The sequence below is a fragment of the Oncorhynchus mykiss genome, chromosome 3 (genome assembly GCF_057628025.1).
Source record: "Oncorhynchus mykiss isolate SJ-2025 chromosome 3, ASM5762802v1, whole genome shotgun sequence".
NCBI lineage: Eukaryota > Metazoa > Chordata > Actinopteri > Salmoniformes > Salmonidae > Oncorhynchus > Oncorhynchus mykiss.
In genome coordinates this window covers 42364721-42384955 of record NC_143024.1, presented here as the reverse complement: position 1 = coordinate 42384955, position 20235 = coordinate 42364721, and the positions used below count along the sequence as shown (strand labels likewise).

Below are 20235 nucleotides of genomic sequence, written 5' to 3'. Positions count from 1 at the left end.
TATTCAGCCCCTTTACTTTCAGTGCAGCAAACTCTCTCCAGAAGTTCAGTGAGGATCTCTGAATGATCCAATGTTGACCTAAATGACTAATGATGATAAATACAATCCACCTGTGTGTAATCAAGTCTCCGTATAAATGCACCTGCACTGTGATAGTCTCAGAGGTCCGTCAAAAGCGCAGAGAGCATCATGAAGAACAAGGAACACACCAGGCAGGTCCGAGATACTGTTGTGAAGAAGTTTAAAGCCGGATTTGGATACAAAAAGATTTCCCAAGCTTTAAACATCCCAAGGAGCACTGTGCAAGCGATAATATTGAAATGGAAGGAGTATCAGACCACTGCAAATCTACCAAGACCTGGCCGTCCCTCTAAACTTTCAGCTCATACAAGGAGAAGACTGATCAGAGATGCAGCCAAGAGGCCCATGATCACTCTGGATGAACTGCAGAGATCTACAGCTGAGGTGGGAGACTCTGTCCATAGGACAACTATCAGTCGTATATTGCACAAATCTGGCCTTTATGGAAGAGTGGCAAGAAGAAAGCCATTTCTTAAAGATATCCATAAAAAGTGTTGTTTAAAGTTTGCCACAAGCCACCTGGGAGACACACCGAACATGTGGATAAAGGTGCTCTGGTCAGATGAAACCAAAATTGAACTTTTTGGCAACAATGCAAAACGTTATGTTTGGCGTAAAAGCAACACAGCTGAACACACCATCCCCACTGTCAAACATGGTGGTGGCAGCATCATGTTTTGGGCCTGCTTTTCTTCAGCAGGGACAGGGAAGATGGTTAAAATTGATGGGAAGATGGATGGAGCCAAATACAGGACCATTCTGGAAGAAAACCTGATGGAGTCTGCAAAAGACCTGAGACTGGGACGGAGATTTGTCTTCCAACAAGACAATGATCCAAAACATAAAGCAAAATCTACAATGGAATGGTTCAAAAATAAACATATCCAGGTGTTAGAATGGCCAAGTCAAAGTCCAGACCTGAATCCAATCGAGAATCTGTGGAAAGAACTGAAAACTGCTGTTCACAAATGCTCTCCATCCAACCTCACTGAGCTTGAGCTGTTTTGCAAGGAGGAATGGGACAAAATGTCAGTCTCTCAATGTGCAAAACTGATAGAGACATACCCCAAGCGACTTACAGCTGTAATCGCAGCAAAAGGTGGCGCTACAAAGTATTTAACTTAAGGGGGCTGAATAATTTTGCACGCCCGATTTTTCAGTTTTTGATTTGTTAAAAAAGTTTGAAATATCCAATAAATGTCGTTCCACTTCATGATTGTGTCCCACTTGTTGTTGATTCTTCACAAAAAAATACAGTTTTATATCTTTATGTTTGAAGCCTGAAATGTGGCAAAAGGTCGCAAAGTTCAAGGGGGCCGAATACTTTCGCAAGGCACTGTACCTTAAAAAAAAGGTAGGGGTGTTGATTTGAAAACCAGTCCGTATCTGGTGTGACCAGATGCCTCATGCAGCGCGACATCTCCTTCATGTGGAGTTGAGGCTGTTGATTGTGGCCTGTGGAATGTTGTCCCTCTCCTCTTCAATGGCTGTGCGAGGTTGCTTAATATTGTATGCTGAAACATGAGGTGATGGTGGCAGATAAATGGCACAACAATGGGCCTCAGGATCTCGTTACGGTATCTCTGTACATTCAAATTGCCATCGATAAAATGCAATTGTGTTCGATGTCCGTAGCTTATGCCTGCCCGTACCATAACCCCACCGCCACCATGGGGCACTCTGTTCACAACGTTGACATCAGCAAACTGCTCGCCCACACAATGCCATACTGCCCGGTAAAGTTCAAACCGGGATTCATCCGTGAAGAGCACATTTCTCTAGTGTGCCAGCTGCCATCGAAGGTGAGCATTTGCCCACTGAATTCGGTTACGACGCCAAACTGCAGTCATGTCAAGACCCTGGTGAGGACGACGAGCATGGAGATGAGCTTCCCTGAGACGGTTTCTGAGTGTTTGTGCAGAAATTCTTCAGTTGTCCAAACCCACAGTTGTATCAGGTGTCCGGGTGGCTGGTCTCAGATCATCCCACAAGTGAAGAAGCGGGATGTGGAGGTCCTGGGCTGGCGTGGTTACATGTGGTCTGCGGTTGTGAATCCAGTTGGACTTACTGCTAAATTCTATAAAATTGTAGATAAATTAGCATTTGTTTCTGTGGCAACAGCTATGGTGGACATTCCTGCAGTCAGCATGCCAATTGCACACTCCCTCCAAACTTAAGACACCTGTGACATAGTGTTGTCTGACAAAACTGCACATTTTAGGGTGGCTTTTTATTATCTCCTTTTTATTATCCCCAGCACAAGGTGCACCTGTGTAATGCTGTTTAATCAGCTTCTTGACATGCCACACCTGTCAGGTGGATGGATTATCTCGGCATAGGACAAATGCTCCCTAACAGGGATGTAACCACATTTCTGCACAAATTTTGAGATAAATAAGCTTTTTGTCAGTATGGAACATATGAGATCATCTATTTCAGCTCATGAAACATGGGACCAACACTTTAAATGTTGCCTTTTTATTTTTGTTCAGTGTAATTTTACACACTGAGGCCCAAATCCTGTGAGACAAAATCAACTCTTTCATTGACATCAATGTATGATTTTTTATACAAAGTTAAGTTCATGTAGCTTCCTGAGCCCCAGACGTAAAATCACCTTAGACTCAGAAAATACCTTAGCTTTCCTTGGGTCAGTGGTATTTCCATGCAATCTCACTTGTGGAGCTCAAATTCAGATTTCACCCTGAAAAACAGAGCTTGAAATTCCCCCATACAGCGCTTATGGACTGCCCTCTTCAATTCTAAACACAGGTTTTCAATGGGGTTCAAGTCCGGACACTGAGATGGCCATTGCCAAATGTTGATTTTGTGGTCAATTAACCATTTCTTTGTGGATTTTGATGTGTGCTTGGCGTTATTTTCTTGCTTGAAGATCCACTTGCTGCCAAGTTCCAGCCTCCTGGCAGAGGCAACCAGCTTGGTTGAAGCAGAAAGTTCCTGGTACTAAGTAAAGTTTGTGATGCCGTTGGCCTTAAAAAGAGACCCAGGACCAGTGGAAGCAAAATAGCCCCCCAAAAAACAGTGAAGATCCACCACCATATTTTACAGTAGATATGGGGTTATCTTCTGCATATGCATCTTTCTTTCAATGCCAAATCCCCCACTGGTGTGCGTGGCTACAGAGCTCTATTGTCATGTAATCTGAGCATAGCACAGGTTCCAATTGTCGTTTAGCAAACTCCAGGCATTACCGTTTGTTGTTTTACCTGAAAGTAGAGCTCGTTGGCCACGCACACCAGTGGTGGGTTTAGCGTCAAAAGAAAGGACATCACGCTTCCTGCTTAGCGAGTACCACTTCCTCCTGATTTGGCTCAAACCGAAGCTCGAACCCAGGACCTCTGATAAAGACTTCACCTCTTTATAAACAATGTTTTTATAGATTAGATGTGTTTATTAGTCACATGCACAGGGTGGCAGATGTAATTGCAACTACGCAGGTCAAAAAGGGAAGTGAACGAAACAATAATACAAATAATAATCATATATACACTGAGTATACAGTACCAAACATTAGGAACACCTTAATATTGCGTTGCACTGTGTTGTCAAGATATGACCTATCCTAAGTGTCATTTTGTATTTATATTTATTATGGATGCCAAAGCAGCAGCTACACTTTCTGGGGTCCCATCAAAATGAAGGCAGTTATATACAATTCAAAACATTACATTTCACAACGCATTGGTAATAGAAGTGACTGTGTGTGTGCATGTGTTCACAGAAACATGTATGGAGCCAGCACATGGAGACTTCCAAGAGGATTTGACTGACATGCATTGTACAGACGAGACCTGGCATAAACATTTTACTAGACACAACTTTGAATTGTATTGTCTTTTTTTTTATATTATGGAATGTAATGACATCAGTCAGTATGGGGAGGGAGAAACCCTGTGTGTTCTGCACCAGGATCAGGTAACTCCTGTTGTATACGGAATACCACACAGGAAGGTATGACCACTCCGACAGGCTTGCCAAGGTAGCCCCATTACCACCTGACAAAATTGTCGATAGGCACAGTACCTGTATTGGCTGGGAATGACAACAAAATATGCACACTTATATTAGCAGAACACTGCTTCTACGGTAAAGCGCTGTTATTCTACATGGGCCTGTTTTAATACAGTTGAATGTTATCAAAACACTTAGTTTAGAATATCCACCTAAATTCAGCAATTGCATTCTTCTCATATTACCCTGTAAGCTACTGACCTATCATATGGCTGTATTTATTAAACTCAACCTGCAGAAGGTTTGTTTGAGATGGCGTGGTGAGAAACGGCTACGGGCAAGGTTCTGACAGGTAGGTGTGTCTCGGTGTAGCAAGGACAGACCCGAGAAACACTCGTACCAACTCGCGTTTGGCTTGAGTCACGGCCCGCCACCACCTCTTCAGGAGCAAGCCAAAAACAAGGCCAGATCAGCAGGTGCATTTCCTCTTTCAGCTGGAGCAGGGCAACAATTTTCAGTTATTTGTGGTACGCTGCTCCCTCCTGTGGTGGTCATTTAAACTGAATCCAGGGCAAGAAGGGTTCGGCTGTCACCTGCATTAGGTTCATGTTTTTAACACAATTCAATTCTTCCAAACAATCATGCGCACATGAATCGAGATAAAACTCCATGACACAAAATCTTTTATCCACAGCAAACATGGGCTCCGTGTACCCTTAGTGAAACACGTCACCACATAAGTCTATTGAAATATGTCAACATCCAAGAGAAGAGACATTCTCTGTGCCATTCGGTTATGAGAAGGTACGTATAATGTCATGTGACCGGGTGTGAGGTGTTAATTGTGAAACCATTATTTCACGATGCCTCACACAGGTAGAACTGGAATGCAGAGAGGGGGGCAGAGAGCCAGGGAAAACAGAAATGAATCTCAACAGAGCGCCGGGACACAGAGAAATTCTCAAAAGCAGGTTTTTGTAGTGCTCCCCTCTGCAATGAACTACTCAGGACAGACAGCAGGATTTGATATCCTTTCTTTTGTCAAGACCAGTCAAACGAGTTCCTCCTTTTTTCGCCGAGGGCGGAAATAGACTGACGACACACTGACCGGGGTGGGGGCTGACAACAGTAATTTGAGAGACGGGAAGAGAGAGAGGGGCTGATAAAGTAGCCCAACAACATTGCACAAACATGTTGCTGTGACAGGGAGAGCAGGCAAAACTAGAGTTTAGGAGTAGTCCGTGTTGAAGGAATAAACAGCGATGCCCGTTACATTACATGGGAAGGAAAGATTGAAAGCTTGACAATAAATTACCAGCACAGGCTTTTTTTAATGTAGTAGACTACATTAGATATTTTTAACCTTCTTGCTGCATAGCTGACCATTAACATATGATCAAATGAAAAATTAGAGATAAACCCAACAAACACACCATCCCTAGTGTTCCTCAATAACACACATCTGTGTAAACATAAGCAGCACAAAGTAATTGAAGACCCAACGGACTGAATCCATCCTTGAGATCTGTGTTTAACTCAAGCGTTGGTGTCAATGGAGATGGAATTGCGTCTTTAACTTGATCTGTGCATGCAATGTGCATACCGAATCCCATACTCTATTAGATTTAACTATATTATCATATATTTTAGATCAACAGAGTTGAATTAAAACAGTAGCAAGTTGGCATAAAAAGGCAAGGGTATTCATTGCTTTTTTTATTTTTATAAAAATGTACCTATACATTGACAAAAAAAAACAAGTTTTAAAAAATGCCCCTATTCCAATTTCGAAAGAGATGTTTAGACAAACTAAAAAAGCAACGTACACTTGGAAAAAGGTTTTGTACAAAGTAACTCCTTTGACACTGAAAGTAAAGTATGAAGCTAAACCTGCTACTGGGTCCAAATGGTAGGGTGTCAATTTGCCCTAACACACTGTCACACACACACACACTAAAACAGGGACGGTTATGCATTAGGGTTCAGTCACTTGACTGAGAACGGAGTTAAAAATGCATGGAGTGATTTTGGTGTCTGCTAGGAGTGGCAAGGCAACAACATAACTAGTATAAAAACAACTTACAATATAGCATGCAAATACACAAAAGTCCATAGTTTCTTTCCCGTAAAAACAAAAAAAATCCCCTTGTTTTTTTCCAATGTTCAGATATGTGCCAATTGGGCACCTGTAGACTGGTGCCACCATCTCGCCCTTCCAAGCAGGCCTCCCTCACAGACGGTTCCATGGTTTGGAAGGACATGCTGATTCCACACCAGAGAGAAGAGATGGCTTCAATAGTCCCACACTTAAGAGCCTCTCTGTCATTATAGGATGTCCTATTAGTTCCAGGGAGGCAAAATGACAGTGTTGGAGGAGCAACATGTCCCACAACAGCCGGCCCCAGTTCGATTGAGGCCCTTGAGAACGTCGTGCCCTGGACATTGGCGTTGACCTTGTCATGACGTTCAGAGGACGTGCAGCAGTGGGACCCCTGACGAGTCCGTCTCTGTGTCATGCTGGTAGGGAGAGTAGGCTGTAGCTGAGCTGGAGGAGTCAGCTAGGAGGGGCAGAAGAGAGAGAGAGACATTCACCAGTCAGTATTTGAAAATGGACAGAGACTATTAAAAAAGGTATAGAAATATTTGAAGTTACCACTTTAAAATGGTTACCGAACCACACAATACCTTATGGAACAGGTTTCCTGAACACTGGTTAAGCTTCATCCTGGATGTAAAAGCTACAGATTCTCCATTGAGTATTTTTATTTACAGGACTAGGCTTAAATTTGTGCCCGATAAACTGTCCCTTCATCAAATAAAGACAGAAATGACATTCTGACAGCTGATATCCTGGCACACTCCCACAGATGCATATGGTGTGAAAACACCGCAATGTTCCTCCATTCAAACGGCACTGTAACAAGACTCTCCTCCCCCTCCCCCCCCGTTCCCACCATCGTACAACAACAAAAAGCTGTAATCAGGGTTACTCCCCAAATTCCATAAACCGTCGACCATTATGTAGCAGGTATTTTACGGTCACCTGATACGCTGCCCGGGGGGGGGGGGGGGGGGGGCGATATGCACCGCCACTACCACCTACCCAGAGCATCTAGGGAAACTGAGATGGGATGCAAGGGGTGTATAGGGTGGCAGAGCGGGAGAGGTGGTATAAGAGCCAGGAGAAAACAGCACACAGAAAAAGGAGGAATGCGAAGGCTTTCCTTCACCAGGAGTCGCATCAAAGCACAGTGTGCCACTGGTAATCAGAGAGAAGGTTAGAAAACACCTACAGCTGCACTGGGCACTACAGCTGCGTTGAACAGAGCCCCTCAGCTACCATGACTTACTGGAACAGTCAGTTAGGCCAGAGGTTAGGCCTACTACCTCTGCTGCCGCATGGAACCCAGGATTGTGTTCATTAGGCCACGCAGATAGAAGCGTTTTGCGACGAAAAATTTGCGTTTCTAATTGGACAAGTCTAGCTAGTCCTTCCCTGTTCCAGTCACTTTTCTGCTGTTTGGTGCCTAAATGAAGACTGCCCAGGACATGTAAAGAGCCATTCCATGAGCCGCAACAAGGAAACAATGTGTTATTGTTCTGAAAACATGTATCGGATCAGATTTGGGAGAGTATTTCCAGTGTAGAAAAAATGACACAGATGCTACAGAACCCACCAAACTGTAAATAGATGCTGACTCAGATTCAAGATATACAGTGCATTCAGAAAATATTCAGACCCCTTAACTTTCCACATTTGTTACATTGCAGCCGTATTCTAAAATCGATCCGATTGTGTGTGTCCCCCCCCCCCCTTCAATCTACACACACAACAGTTCAGAATGACAAAGAAAACTATTTTTTTTAGAAATGTTTGCTAATTTATAAAAAAATATATATAAAAAAAAAAAATCACTCACATTAGTATTCAGACCCTTTACTCAGTACTGTGTTGAAGCACCTTTGGCAGCGATTACAGCCTCGAGTCTTCTAGGGTATGACGCTGAAAGATTGGCACACCTGTATTTGGAGAATAAATCCCATTCTTCTCCGCAGATCCTCTCAAGCTTTGTCAGGTTGGACGGGGAGCGTCGCCTCACAGCTATTTTCAGGTCTCTCCAGAGTTGTTCGATCGGGTTGAAGTCTGGGCTCTGGCTGGGCCACTCAAGGACATTCATAGACTTGTCTCAAAGCCACTCCTGCAATGTCTTGGCTGTGTGCTTAGGGTTGTTGTCCTGTTCGAAGGTGAACCGTTGCCTAAGTCTGAGGTCCTAAGCGCTCTGGAGCAGGTTTTCATCAAGGATCTCGCTGAACTTCGCTCCATTCATCTTTCCCTCAAGCCTGAATAGTCTCCCAGTCCCCACAGCTGAAAAACATCCCCACAGCATGATGCTGGGACCACCATGCTTCACCGTAGGGATGGTGCCAGGTTTCTTCCAGATGTGACTCTTGGCATTCAGGCCAGAGTTCAATCTTGGATTCATCAGACCAGAGAATCTTGTTTTTCATGTGCCTTTTACTGAGGAGTAGCTTCTGTCTGGCCACTCTACCATAAAGGCCTGATAGGAGAACCTTCCAGAAGGACAATCATCTCTGCAGCACTCTACCTATCTCCACAGAGGAACTGTGGAGCTCTCTCAGAGTGACCATCAGGTTCTTGGTCACCTTCCTGAGCAAGGCCCTTCTCCCTTGATTGCTCAGTTTGGCTGAGCGGGCAAGATCTAGGAAGAGTCTTGGTGATTCCAAACTTCTTCCATTTAGGAATGGAGGCCACTGTGTTCTTGGGGACCTTCAATGCTGCAGAAATTTTTTGGTACCCTTCCCCAGACCTGTGCCTCGACACAATCCTGTCTCAGAGCTCTACGAACAACTCCTTCCACCCCATGGCTTGGTTTTTGCTCTGACATGCACATTTCAACTGTGTGACCTTATATAGAGGTGTGAGCCTTTCCAAATCATGTCCACGGGTGGACTCCAATCAAGTTGAAGAAACATCTCAAGGATGATCAATGGAGACAGGATGCACCCAAGCTCAATTTTGAGTCAAATAGCAAACGGTCTGAATACTTGCGTAAATAAGGTATCTGTTTTTTTGTTTTAATACATTTGCAAAAATGTCTAAAAACATGTTTTTGCTTCGTCATCATGTCGTATTGTGTGTAGATTGATGAGGAAAAACATTGAATTTAATCAATTTTAGAATAAGGCTGTAAGGTAACAAAATGTGGAGAAAGGGAAGGGGTCTGACTACTTTCCAAATGCACTGCATCTTATACAGTACAACATCTATGGTATGGGGAACTACAGGGTCTTGATACAGTAGTAGTCTAAACACTAAAATAAGTGGCAAACAATGTTACTGTAGGGGCAGGTTTGGCCTAGACTAGGGCACGTTTTCAAAAAGCATCTCAGACGAGTGCTGATCTAGAATCAGGTACGCCATGTCCATATAATCTCATTCAGTATGATATAAAATACTAAACTGATCCTATATCAGCACTCCAACAGTGAGACAGTGAATTCAAGTCCAGAAGTACTTACTTCTTCCACTGTAGTACCTCATCTTCCTGGCTAGTTCGTCCGACTGTGTCAGCTCTGACACTTTCACCTCAGGCTCCACTGTGGTAAAAACACAACAGAGTTACTCAAACATAGATGTTGATGAATGAATAGAAAATGGAGACTCAATGATACCGAAGAGGTGAGACAACAAACACTAGCGTACCAAAAGCATTTCAGCAGAGTAATCTATGGTTTCGGTATGCAACATAAACATGAAGTAAGAATAGGGGAAAACTGGGAGGTTAAATAGGAAAGTATAATGTGGAATAGAATTCATTGTTGGATTTTCTGACTTAAATTGAAAGACAAAACTATGTCACCCTTATTCTCTCAAGACCCTCAATACCTGAAATGCACTAGTTATTTTGAATGGATACATAAATGTAGTAACCCTCTCTTACTCTCACTGCTGTTAAAGGTGTACGTCATTGTTTCATTGCCACTGTCAGGAAGGAGGGTCCCTCGGTCATTCCCCCCATTTGCTCGCGGCTGCTGGTGCACTGGCTCCTGGGCCTGGGAGTTGGAGTTTTTGTTCCTCTTGCCTTTGCGCGTGCTGATGCGGATGACGCCATGCACCAGCCTGCACTCTGCCTCCCGCTGCTCCAGGTTGTAGTCCTGAGCAATGCTGCAGATCAGCTCGCTGATCTCATTGGTCTTCCTTGAGAACGACGAGTCAGACGTGCACTTGGCCAGTTGGTCGATCTGGTGCAGCGCGTAGAGCTCTAGAAGTTTCTTAGTGATGAGCGAGTCAATGTCCGTGCCGCTGTCGCTCAGGTCATCCAGATCCAGGTCCTCCCGGGAGTAGATGGTGCTGGTGTTGCTGACGGGACGCTGGCTGTCGCCCTTGCCGCCCGTACGCGTCCGCTTGGGGCCCGACGATGATGTGGGATAGACCACCGTCTGGCCCCCGATGCGGACGTCCTTGTAGCGGAAGCTGTCACTGGGAGGCAGCTTGGAGGGCTGCTTGGCAGGCTTGATGCTGGACTCCAGAGGGATGCCGCAGGTGGGCTTGGACACGGACATGCCGTTGGGGGGGTGGGGCTGCTCAGGGTCGGCCTTGCTGGGGTGTTCCGTGGAGCTCTCGTTGTTGGCAGGCAGACAGAGATCCCGGCTGCCACAGAAGCCACAGGTGAGGACACAGCAAAGGAGCGCCTTGCAGCCACTCCAGCCCATAGAGGCACACGAGCCACATGCATTTGTGCTCTGGGGGGAGTCTGCTGAGCCAGGGATGAAGCCCAGTGTCTCTGACCCCCGCCCGTTGACGTGTCGTGTCGAGGGGGCTCCTCTGCGGCCTTGCTGCCCTTCAGAGTGACGGGTGTGGTCGCCATTGTACTGTTCCCGTGTGTTGTGGTCGGCATGGGCGTCCTTGTAGGACTCTTGGCTGGCGGTGCGGTCTCTAGAGATGGTGTGGCCCTGCTTGTAGCCGTCAGCCCTGGTGATGTGTCCCCTGTGCTGTTTGTCATGGTGGCGGGACTTTTGAGGAGCCCCTGTGCTGTGGCCAGGCATGGCTCAAAGCTCCCGGGACCTTTCAATGTGATAGGAACAATGGAATATGGGCACTTTATAATAGTCATATCTAAACACAGTAATTATTATGCTTACTAATCAGCTCTTTGCCAGTCACAGTCACATTAATCATTTCCTGTTGCAACAAGTAGACTATTGACGCCAAACAGTGAACTAATACTGCATTTTGAGATAGGCTACTTGTAGGCTACTTTAAAGATACATGTTTTAACAATCATGCAACTGGATAGAATGCCATAGGAAAAAGTCAAATTCTGATATATTTCAAGTCAATCTAAATCGCTTATCAATTTGGCCTGTGGAACTGTCACAACGACTTTGTTATGGATACATTTTCCGTGCGTGCATTCGGTCTATTTTGATCGGGTAGGCTACCTTTGTAGGGTAAAGAAATTGGGAAGTTTTAAATATGACTTTTCAAAACGCAATTAACATGTCATCTCTAAGATCACTCTGTCAGGCTTGAGTTTAGCTTGTTCGAAGTTAGGATACGCTTCTTCATATGGTGAACATTTCATTAGTCAACTTACCGCATAAATCGCTTGGGTTACTTTTGTTAACTCTTGACGCCGATAAAATTACGGAAGTCCGTACGGAAAACGTTCTTTCTTCGGATCGAGTTTGTGTGTATCGGTTTCTCAACTCTCCAACTATGTTTTCTTCACAACAAAGTCAACCGATTTCAAGAGAAATAGCTAGCTACCAACCCTAACCACTGAAGACTAAACTCAGTTGGGTAAATTCCACAGTGTTCTGCTCCTTCGTCTTCCCGTGTAGGTTATTACCTGCGGCTACAGGTAAATCCAAATTCTACAACACCCACCCACAGGGAAGACGTGACGATCAGAAATGTTCATAATAAAAGTCCCCCACGTAATAGTAGAAAAGTGTCAATAACCTGTATTTCTTCATAATATATGAAAATAATTGTCTAAACATGAACAATATTCATATTGGTTCATATTTAAATTACATTTGCAATACGTGTGTTTTAAAACATGTTCCAATGTCAAATAAATACCCCCAATGCAGAGCACTGTACATGAAATATTATTGGCGTATAAAACAAACTATTCAATGTGCCAGAGGAAAAAATATTGTAGGGAATACTCTATAGGGTCTGTAGAAGGTAGGCTATATATGGTGTCTTTTCATGGGGCGCTGGATAATATAGAATGTTGCTGGTCTTTGCTCCAGCCATTCCATTGCCCACAATAAGAATCACTCTGCCTTCAAACTCAACTCTGGACCTCGAAGCCAGTTCCACTGCTTGTTTTCATTGTCCCCCCTCTAATCAGGGAACGATATAGACCTGGTAACAACAGGTGAGTGCAATTAATTATCAGGTAGAACAGAAAACCAGAGCAAAAACTATTTCTAGATGTCGCAATAAAAGTCAGTAGGGTCTGTAGCATCTATATGTGGTATCATTTCAGGGAGAACTGAATAATATGCAATGTTGCTGGACATTTACTGTGGTCAAACATTTGAAAATGAACGCTATACGGTACAAATATAGCGCTGTACAGGAAAAACGATTATTTGTGCCGATGTTTCATTTTTAATTTTTAATTTCAGTAATTGTAGTGACCGGATTTCACCAGAATCCCAAAAGTTATTTGTGCTTTGTTCAGATAATGTTTCTCAACACTGGTGTATCTACCTGAGTGGCCAAACAGCGGAGGTGTGCACCTTAAATGCAGCTGTATTATGAAATGACAATGCAAATTTCTCCCTCTATGGAGCTAATATATATAGATATATATTTATGTTTATATATATGTTTGAAAATGTATGATGTCAAAAATGTACTACACAGTAAGGATTCTACTCTTTAATCTTTCCTGCAAATAGGCCTACCCGTGAGAACGTTTTGAAATGCCTACCATTTCCCTCCGAATAGACCCTCTCCCATTCATCACGAGTCAATGTAAACACACCATTATCTGGAGTGGTATGCCTGAACCCTCCATCTGACAAAACATTTCAGTGTATCATCGCTTATTTCGACGTCAACCTCTCCCGTGACATGCTGCAATTGAATTGGAGTTCATGATATGCCCAACCTTGGTACGAATTATGATTTTATGCAACATGCTGTAACGGGCCTGATAACGGTAAGATTGTAGTGAAGTAGCATTAACGTTAGTTATAACGTGCATTATACACAGTACATTTGAAAGTGTTAAATCAAGATGTTAAGTGTTAAATTTAACACTGTCAGTGAGTACATATGGTCCCACTCTACACAGAGTAAAAAGTACACTGAAAAAAGTGTTACATTTCTAGTGTTCATTCAACAAAAAGTTAACACTGCACTACACTGGCCAGTGTTGATAAACATTTACAGTGCCTTGCAAAAATATTCATCCCCCTTGGCGTTTTTCCTATTTTGTTGCATTGCAACCTGTAATTTAAATAGATTTGTATTTGGATTTCATGTAATGGGCATAAACAAAATTGTCCAAATTGGTGATTTTTTATTTTTTTATATAACTTATTTCAAAATGTAAAAAAAAAAAAACGGAAAAGCATATGCATATGTATTCACCCCTTTGCTATGAAGCCACTAAATAAAATCTGGTACAACCGATTACCTTCAGAAGTTGCATAATTTGTTAAATAAAGTCCACCTGTGTGCAATCTAAGTGTCACATGATCTGTCACATGATCTCAGTATATATACACCTGTTCTGAAAGGCCCCAGAGTCTGCAACACCACTAAGCAAGGTGCACCACCAAGCAAGCGGCACCATGAAGACCAAGGAGCTCTCCAAACAGGTCAGGGACAAAGTTGTGGAGAAGTACAGATCAGGGTTGGGTTTTAAAAAATATAAAAAACTTTGAACATCCCACGGAGCACCATTAAATCCATTATTCAAAAAATGGAAAGAATATGGCACCACAACAAACCTGTCAAGAGAGGGCCCCCCCCCACCAGGAAAGGAGTGCATTAATCAGAGAGGCAACAAAGAGACCAAAGATATCCCTGAAGGAGCTGCAAAGCTCCACAGCAGAGATTGGAGTATCTGTCCATAGGACCACTTTAAGCCGTACACTCCACGGAGCTGGGTTTACAGAAGAGTGTCCAGGAAAAAAAGTAATTGCTTCCCAACCCACTGGTGGCACCTTTTTTCTTTCATTTGTATTTTTCCATAAATAGGAAGTGCATCCTGCATGACTTCGCTCACATCGGGACCTCGTTCCCTCTTATGTTTCATTGTTCACCGAACTATTCACAATATTTACACGGGCAAACTTTATACACACTCTTCCCTTTATCTACTATCGAGCACCTCGACAGTTGAGGACTGTAGCCTAGTTGAAGGGCTCTTCTAACCCCTACCATGAGATTCACCCGTTAGCAGGTAACTCCAAAGTAAAGGAGACGGAAGGTCAGAAGGCCAATACGCGGATAAGGTCCAGGTCACAGGGCCTTGCCATCAAGAGATGGTGATTATAGCGGGCAAGAAATCCTGTCAACAAGATTAAGTGGCCAGGGCACCACAGAATAATACAAGTGGTTTACCCAAGGTCAGGAAGGCTGAGCAGTAAGGGAGTTTAGATAAGAGGTGCATGCAAGAGGCCACAATAGTGAAAGGGTTCAGAACACAGGACCCCACCATTTAAGAATGGTGATGAGAATACAAGAAAAGTGTAACGCATTGATTGATAACCAAGGTGCAAACAACACTGAAATGGGCTATATATACCTGATTAAGGGCATAAAAGATAAAATAAAGAATAAGACCAGGTGGAGGCCATGTAATAATGGAGGGCCGTCAAACTACACAGGTCTAACATGTTGACCAGACTGGACACGTCACATGCGTGAGTGTCGCAAAATAAATGTAGAAATCCAAGTTATTCAATTATTGCACCCACACTGCTCGGCGCGCCAACGAGCGTCTGCGATGCCAAGGGCTAAAATAAAACTCCTTTCTATATCTGGCGCAGATCGTGCTGCAAGTCCTGCCTCTCCCATCTCGTCATTGGTTTATAGAAGCAGATACCCTCATTGGTTATACCCACGTGGGTGATTGAGAGATAAACTGTTTTGCCGGTCGTCGTGGTAATACTATGAAAGTGTGGATGCAATAACCATATAAGTTCAAGGATGAAAAAGCCTGGAAGGAGGAAAGATGACTAGAAACGATTCGGTTGGCATTTTTATGTGTGGATTAATTGTCGGAGTAGAGGACCGCGTGCATTTCAGGTAAAATAACAACTCAATGTTTATATCCCAGGACAAATTAGCTAGCAACAGCAAGCTAGCTAAATAGGACAATTTAGCTAGCAAGTGCAAGTTAACTATCTTAATTGCCATACATGTTTAATACCTTTCGACCTGTCCCCAAATTAATGTAATTGGATATTTTAACCTGCGTGTCGTGATCGCATTTGGTTTAGGGGGACAAAATACATTTACGCACTATAGCGCACGATGGCGCACGCGCGCAGCCGATTTGGGTTCCGTGTAAGCTACAGGACCTTACCCTCTAGTGCATTGCAAAGTGAGAGGTTAAAGGAGAGATCAGGATGCACTTCCTGATTATAGAAAAAATAAGCAAACACGTTTGGTGTTTGCCAAAAGGCATGTGGGAGACTCACCAAACATATGGAAGAAGGTACTCTGGTCAGATGAGACTAAAATTGAGCTTTTGGGGAATCAAGGAAAATACTATGTCTGGCATAAACACAAAACCTCTCATCACCCCGAGAACACCATGTTTTTCATTGGCAGGGACTGGGAAACTGGTCAGAATTGAAGGAATGATGGATGGCGCTAAATACAGGGAAAGTCTTGAGGGAAACCTGTTTCAGTCTTCCAGAGATTTGAGACTGGGACGGAGGTTCACCTTCCTGCATAACAATGACCCTTATGCACGCTCAAGTTCAGTTTTTTTGTCTTATTTCTTGTTTGTTTCACAATAAAAAAATATTTTGCATCTTCAAAGTGGTAGGCATGTTGTGTAAATAAAATGATACAAACCCCCAAAAAATCTATTTTAATTCCAGGTTGTAAGGCAACAAAATAGGTAAAATGCCAAGGGGGTGAACACTTTCGCAAGACACTGTAAACCATGTTGGTGCAACCCATCCTCTGTCTCTGAGTGGTACTATTCATTCCCAATATCTTGGGTGTCTGAGATTTGATTGAGCTGCACCACTAACACGTCCTTATATGAACTCTTGGCTCTTGGATGAAAATCAGAAGCAAGTTCTTACCCTCAAAAGTCTGTACACTTTGCATATTTAGTTGGCAGTCTGAGGGTCTTCTCTGAGCAGTTGACATTCGCCTCATTTAAACTCTCCACAGGCAATAGATTTTGAACCTGAGCCTCATTTACATTCTCTGTTTGTACTATTTTGTTCAATCTCACCTTGTTGTCACTAGCAATAGAATGTATACATGTGTCACAGTCATACAGATATGACAGCCCGTCATTGTTGCAGTCTTTGAAGCAGTTGGCTTCTTAACAAATCGCCTGCTAATAATCAGTATTTGGCACCACCATTAGCGCAAGGCAAGAGTGCATTGAAGTCGTGTATGGAACGGCGTTTTATTTCACGCTAGGGTAAACAACAAAAAAGTGTTAAGGGTTTTGTTTTTCCAACTGATATTCAACACAAAAAAAAGTAAATTAATTCATTAATTTAACATGCAGGCATTACAACAATAACCAGTTCGACACAGCCCCCTGAAAACGGAACATATTTGGTTAGTAGAACCCCAACTGGGTATCTACCACCCAAGTTTATCTGAGACAGGTAATAACATTTTCTCCTTACCAGTGTGTGGTCTAGCAATGACTAAAATATGAAATCACATTAATATGCTTTTGGGCCACATACATGGCTGACAGTGACAACATAACATGCTAAAAAGGTAGCTGTCCATGGTGCTGATATATGTCGCACTGTTCAAATGTCAACATAAAGCTTCCTTTAGGGACTGTAGTGAGTAGACTGGACCCTGGTTTGATCAATCATTGTAGAGTGCTATATTTGTACCGTACAGTATCCAGGCAAACCACTTTAAGCTGTTTGACCACAGTAAAAGTCCAGCAACACTCCGTATTATTCAGAGCCCATGAAATGACACCCTATAGATTCTACTGAGCCTGCTAAGTATTCCCTACAGTACTTTTACTGCGGCACCTAGAAAGGTTTTTGCTCTTTAAGCCAATATGTACTCCATATACAGTGATTTGCATTGTGGTCAATGGAATGGGTGGAGGAAAAGTCCAGCAATACTCCGTATTATACAGTGCCCCATGAAATGACTCCATACAGTTGAAGTCGGAAGATTACATACACTTAGGTTGGAGTCATTAAAACTCGTTTTTCAACTACTCCACAAATATCTTGTTAACAAACTATAGTTTTGGCAAGTCTGTTATGACATCTACTTTGTGCATGACAAGTCATTTTTCAAACAATTGTTTACAGACAGATTAATTCACTCATAATTCACTGTATCACAATTCCAGTGGGTCAGAAGTTTACATACACTAAGTTGGCTGTGTCTTTAAACAGCTTGGAAAATTCCAAAAAATGATGTCATGGCTTTAGAAGCTTCTGATAGGCTAATTGACATCATTTGAGTCAATTGGAGGTGTACCTGTGGATGTATTTCAAGGCCTACCTTCAAACTCAGTGCCTCTTTGCTTGACATCATGGGAAAGTCAAAATAAAACAGCCAAGACCTCAGAAAAATATTGTAGACCTCCACAAGTCTGGCTCATTCTTGGGAGCAATTTCCAAACGCCTGAAGATATCACGTTCATCTGTACAAACAATAGTACGCAAGTATTAACACCATGGGACCGCACAGCCATCATACCGCTCAGGAAGGAGACACGTTCTGTCTCCTAGAGATGAACGTACTTGGTGCGAAAAGTGCAATCCCAATCCCATCAATCCCAGAACAACAGCAAAAGACATTGTGAAGATGCTGAAGGAAACAGGTACAAAAGTATCTATATCCACAGTAAAACGAGTCCTATATCAACATAACCTGAAAGGCCGCTAAGCATGGAAGAAGCCACTGCTCCAAAACCGCCATAAAAAAGCCAGACTACGGTTTACAACTGCACATGGGGACAAAGATGGTACTTCTTGGAGAAATGTCCTCTGGTCTGATGAAACAAAAATAGAACTGTTTGGCCATAATGAACATTGTTGTGTTTGGAGGAAAAAGGGGGATGCTTGCAAGTCGAAGAACACCATCCCAACAGTGAAGCACGGGAGTGGCAACATTATGTTGTGGGGGTGCTTTGCTGCAGGAGGGACTGGTGTACTTCACAAAATAGATGGCATCATGAGGATGGAAAATGATGTGGATATATTGAAGCAACATCTCAAGACATCAGTCAGGAAGTTAAAGCTTGGTCGCAAATGGGTCTTCCAAATGGACAATGACCCCAAATATACTTCCAAAGTTGTGGCAAAATGTCTTAAGGAGAACAAAGACAAGGTATTGGAGTGGCCATCATAAAGCCCTGACTTCAATCCTATAGAAAATTTGTGGGCAGAACTGAAAATGTGTGTGCAAGCAAGGAGACCTACAAACCTGACTCAGTTACACCAGCTCTGTCAGGAGGAATGGGCCAAAATTCCCCCAACTTATTGTGAGAAGTTTGTGGAAGGCTACCTGAAACATTTGACTAAAGTAAAACAATTTAAAGGCAATGCTACCAAACACTAATTGAGTGTATGTAAACTTCTGACTCACTGGGTATGTGATGAAAGAAATTAAAGCTGAAGTAAATCATTCTCTCTACTATTATTCAGACATTTCACATTCTTAAAATAAAGTGGTGATGCTATCTGACCTAAGACAGGGAATTTTTACTAGGATTAAATGTCAGGAATTGTGAAAAACTAAGGTGTATGTAAACTAAGGTGGCTAAGGTGTATGTAAACTTCCGACTTCAACTGTATATACTTTCAACAGACCCTACTGATTATTTCCTACAGTACCTTTCCTGTGGCACCAATAATAGTTTTTGCTCTATAGGCCAATATGTATTCCATATACAGTGATTCGCATTGTGGCCAATGGAAAGGGTGGAGTAAAAGGTCATTAACCGTATTATTCAGAGGCTCATGAAATAACACCATATATAGATTCTACAGACCCTACCGAGTACTCCCGTACTCACTTTTACACCGGCACAAATAATGGTTTTTCCTTTACAGTGCTTTATATGTACCATAAAGTGTCCAGGCACACCATTTTAAGCTGACCATAGTAAAAGTCCAGCAACACTTCCTATAACCTACCTGTTTGTTCAAACTCATCTGATTTGTATTCTAGGGACTTTACTTGGTAAGTAGACTGGACCAATCAATAGTTTGTTCTGTACATTGCAATTTGTTTGTACAATACAAAAGAAAATACTGTTACTTTTCTTAAACATCACATTTTAAAATTGCATTCTTCAACAATATTACCAGTAAATAAACTAGAATAATACTATAAAAATAATGGTATTTTTAAAATTGTAATTGTAGATGTATTTACTAGTAGGCTATTATTATGTTCTTTCTATTAATTTACTTAAGCTCCAACCATTTCTAAATGTGCTCCACCTTATAGTTTTCTTTATCTTATATAAAGTAGTAATTCTCTTTAGTTTATATTTTCCTCCATGTAGTTATAATTTTACATTATGCACTATGCAAAGCTGCAAAAAATATTGATTTCGTATCATACACATAGCTTTTTACCATGGACTGTTATTTTGAAGGCAAAACCAGAAAACCGGAAGTCTAAATGTGGATCGTCTCCGGCTAGTTTTGTTGCCACGATGTTCATCACGGAGTTTCTAAACCCAGAGGTGCAACATTGTGAAGTCAATGAGAGAAGTGAAACATTCTTCCTTAGTTGTTAATTTTATTGAAATCTAATGGCACAAACTAGATTTGAGCCAACGTCTGTAGTAGTTGGACATGTTATTACTCCAACCTCGTGAAAGTGGAAAACTGACACGTTGTCATTTTTGTCAAAAACTACTTTATATCGAAGGAGTGTCTTTGATTTTTGACGACTTGCACATGCGCAGTTTGGTGCCAGACGACAGTATA

The 20235-nt window shown here is 42.5% G+C and overlaps 1 protein-coding gene and 1 long non-coding RNA gene across 2 annotated transcripts in view; one reads left to right on the top strand and one right to left on the bottom strand.

Annotated features, from left to right (window-relative positions):
* Positions 1–20235, top strand: part of LOC149984548 (uncharacterized) — a 257558-nt gene that overhangs the window by 156670 nt on the left and 80653 nt on the right. The gene's annotated exons all lie outside the window — the stretch shown is intronic.
* Positions 5757–11983, bottom strand: LOC110518244 (keratinocyte differentiation factor 1). Its single transcript, XM_021595915.3, has 4 exons — positions 11673–11983; positions 10017–11140; positions 9595–9672; positions 5757–6611 (listed from the first exon to the last, which is right to left on the bottom strand). Exons 2-4 carry the CDS (start codon positions 11119–11121, stop codon positions 6520–6522), a joined length of 1275 nt encoding a protein of 424 aa, XP_021451590.2. The 5' UTR covers positions 11122–11140; positions 11673–11983; the 3' UTR covers positions 5757–6519.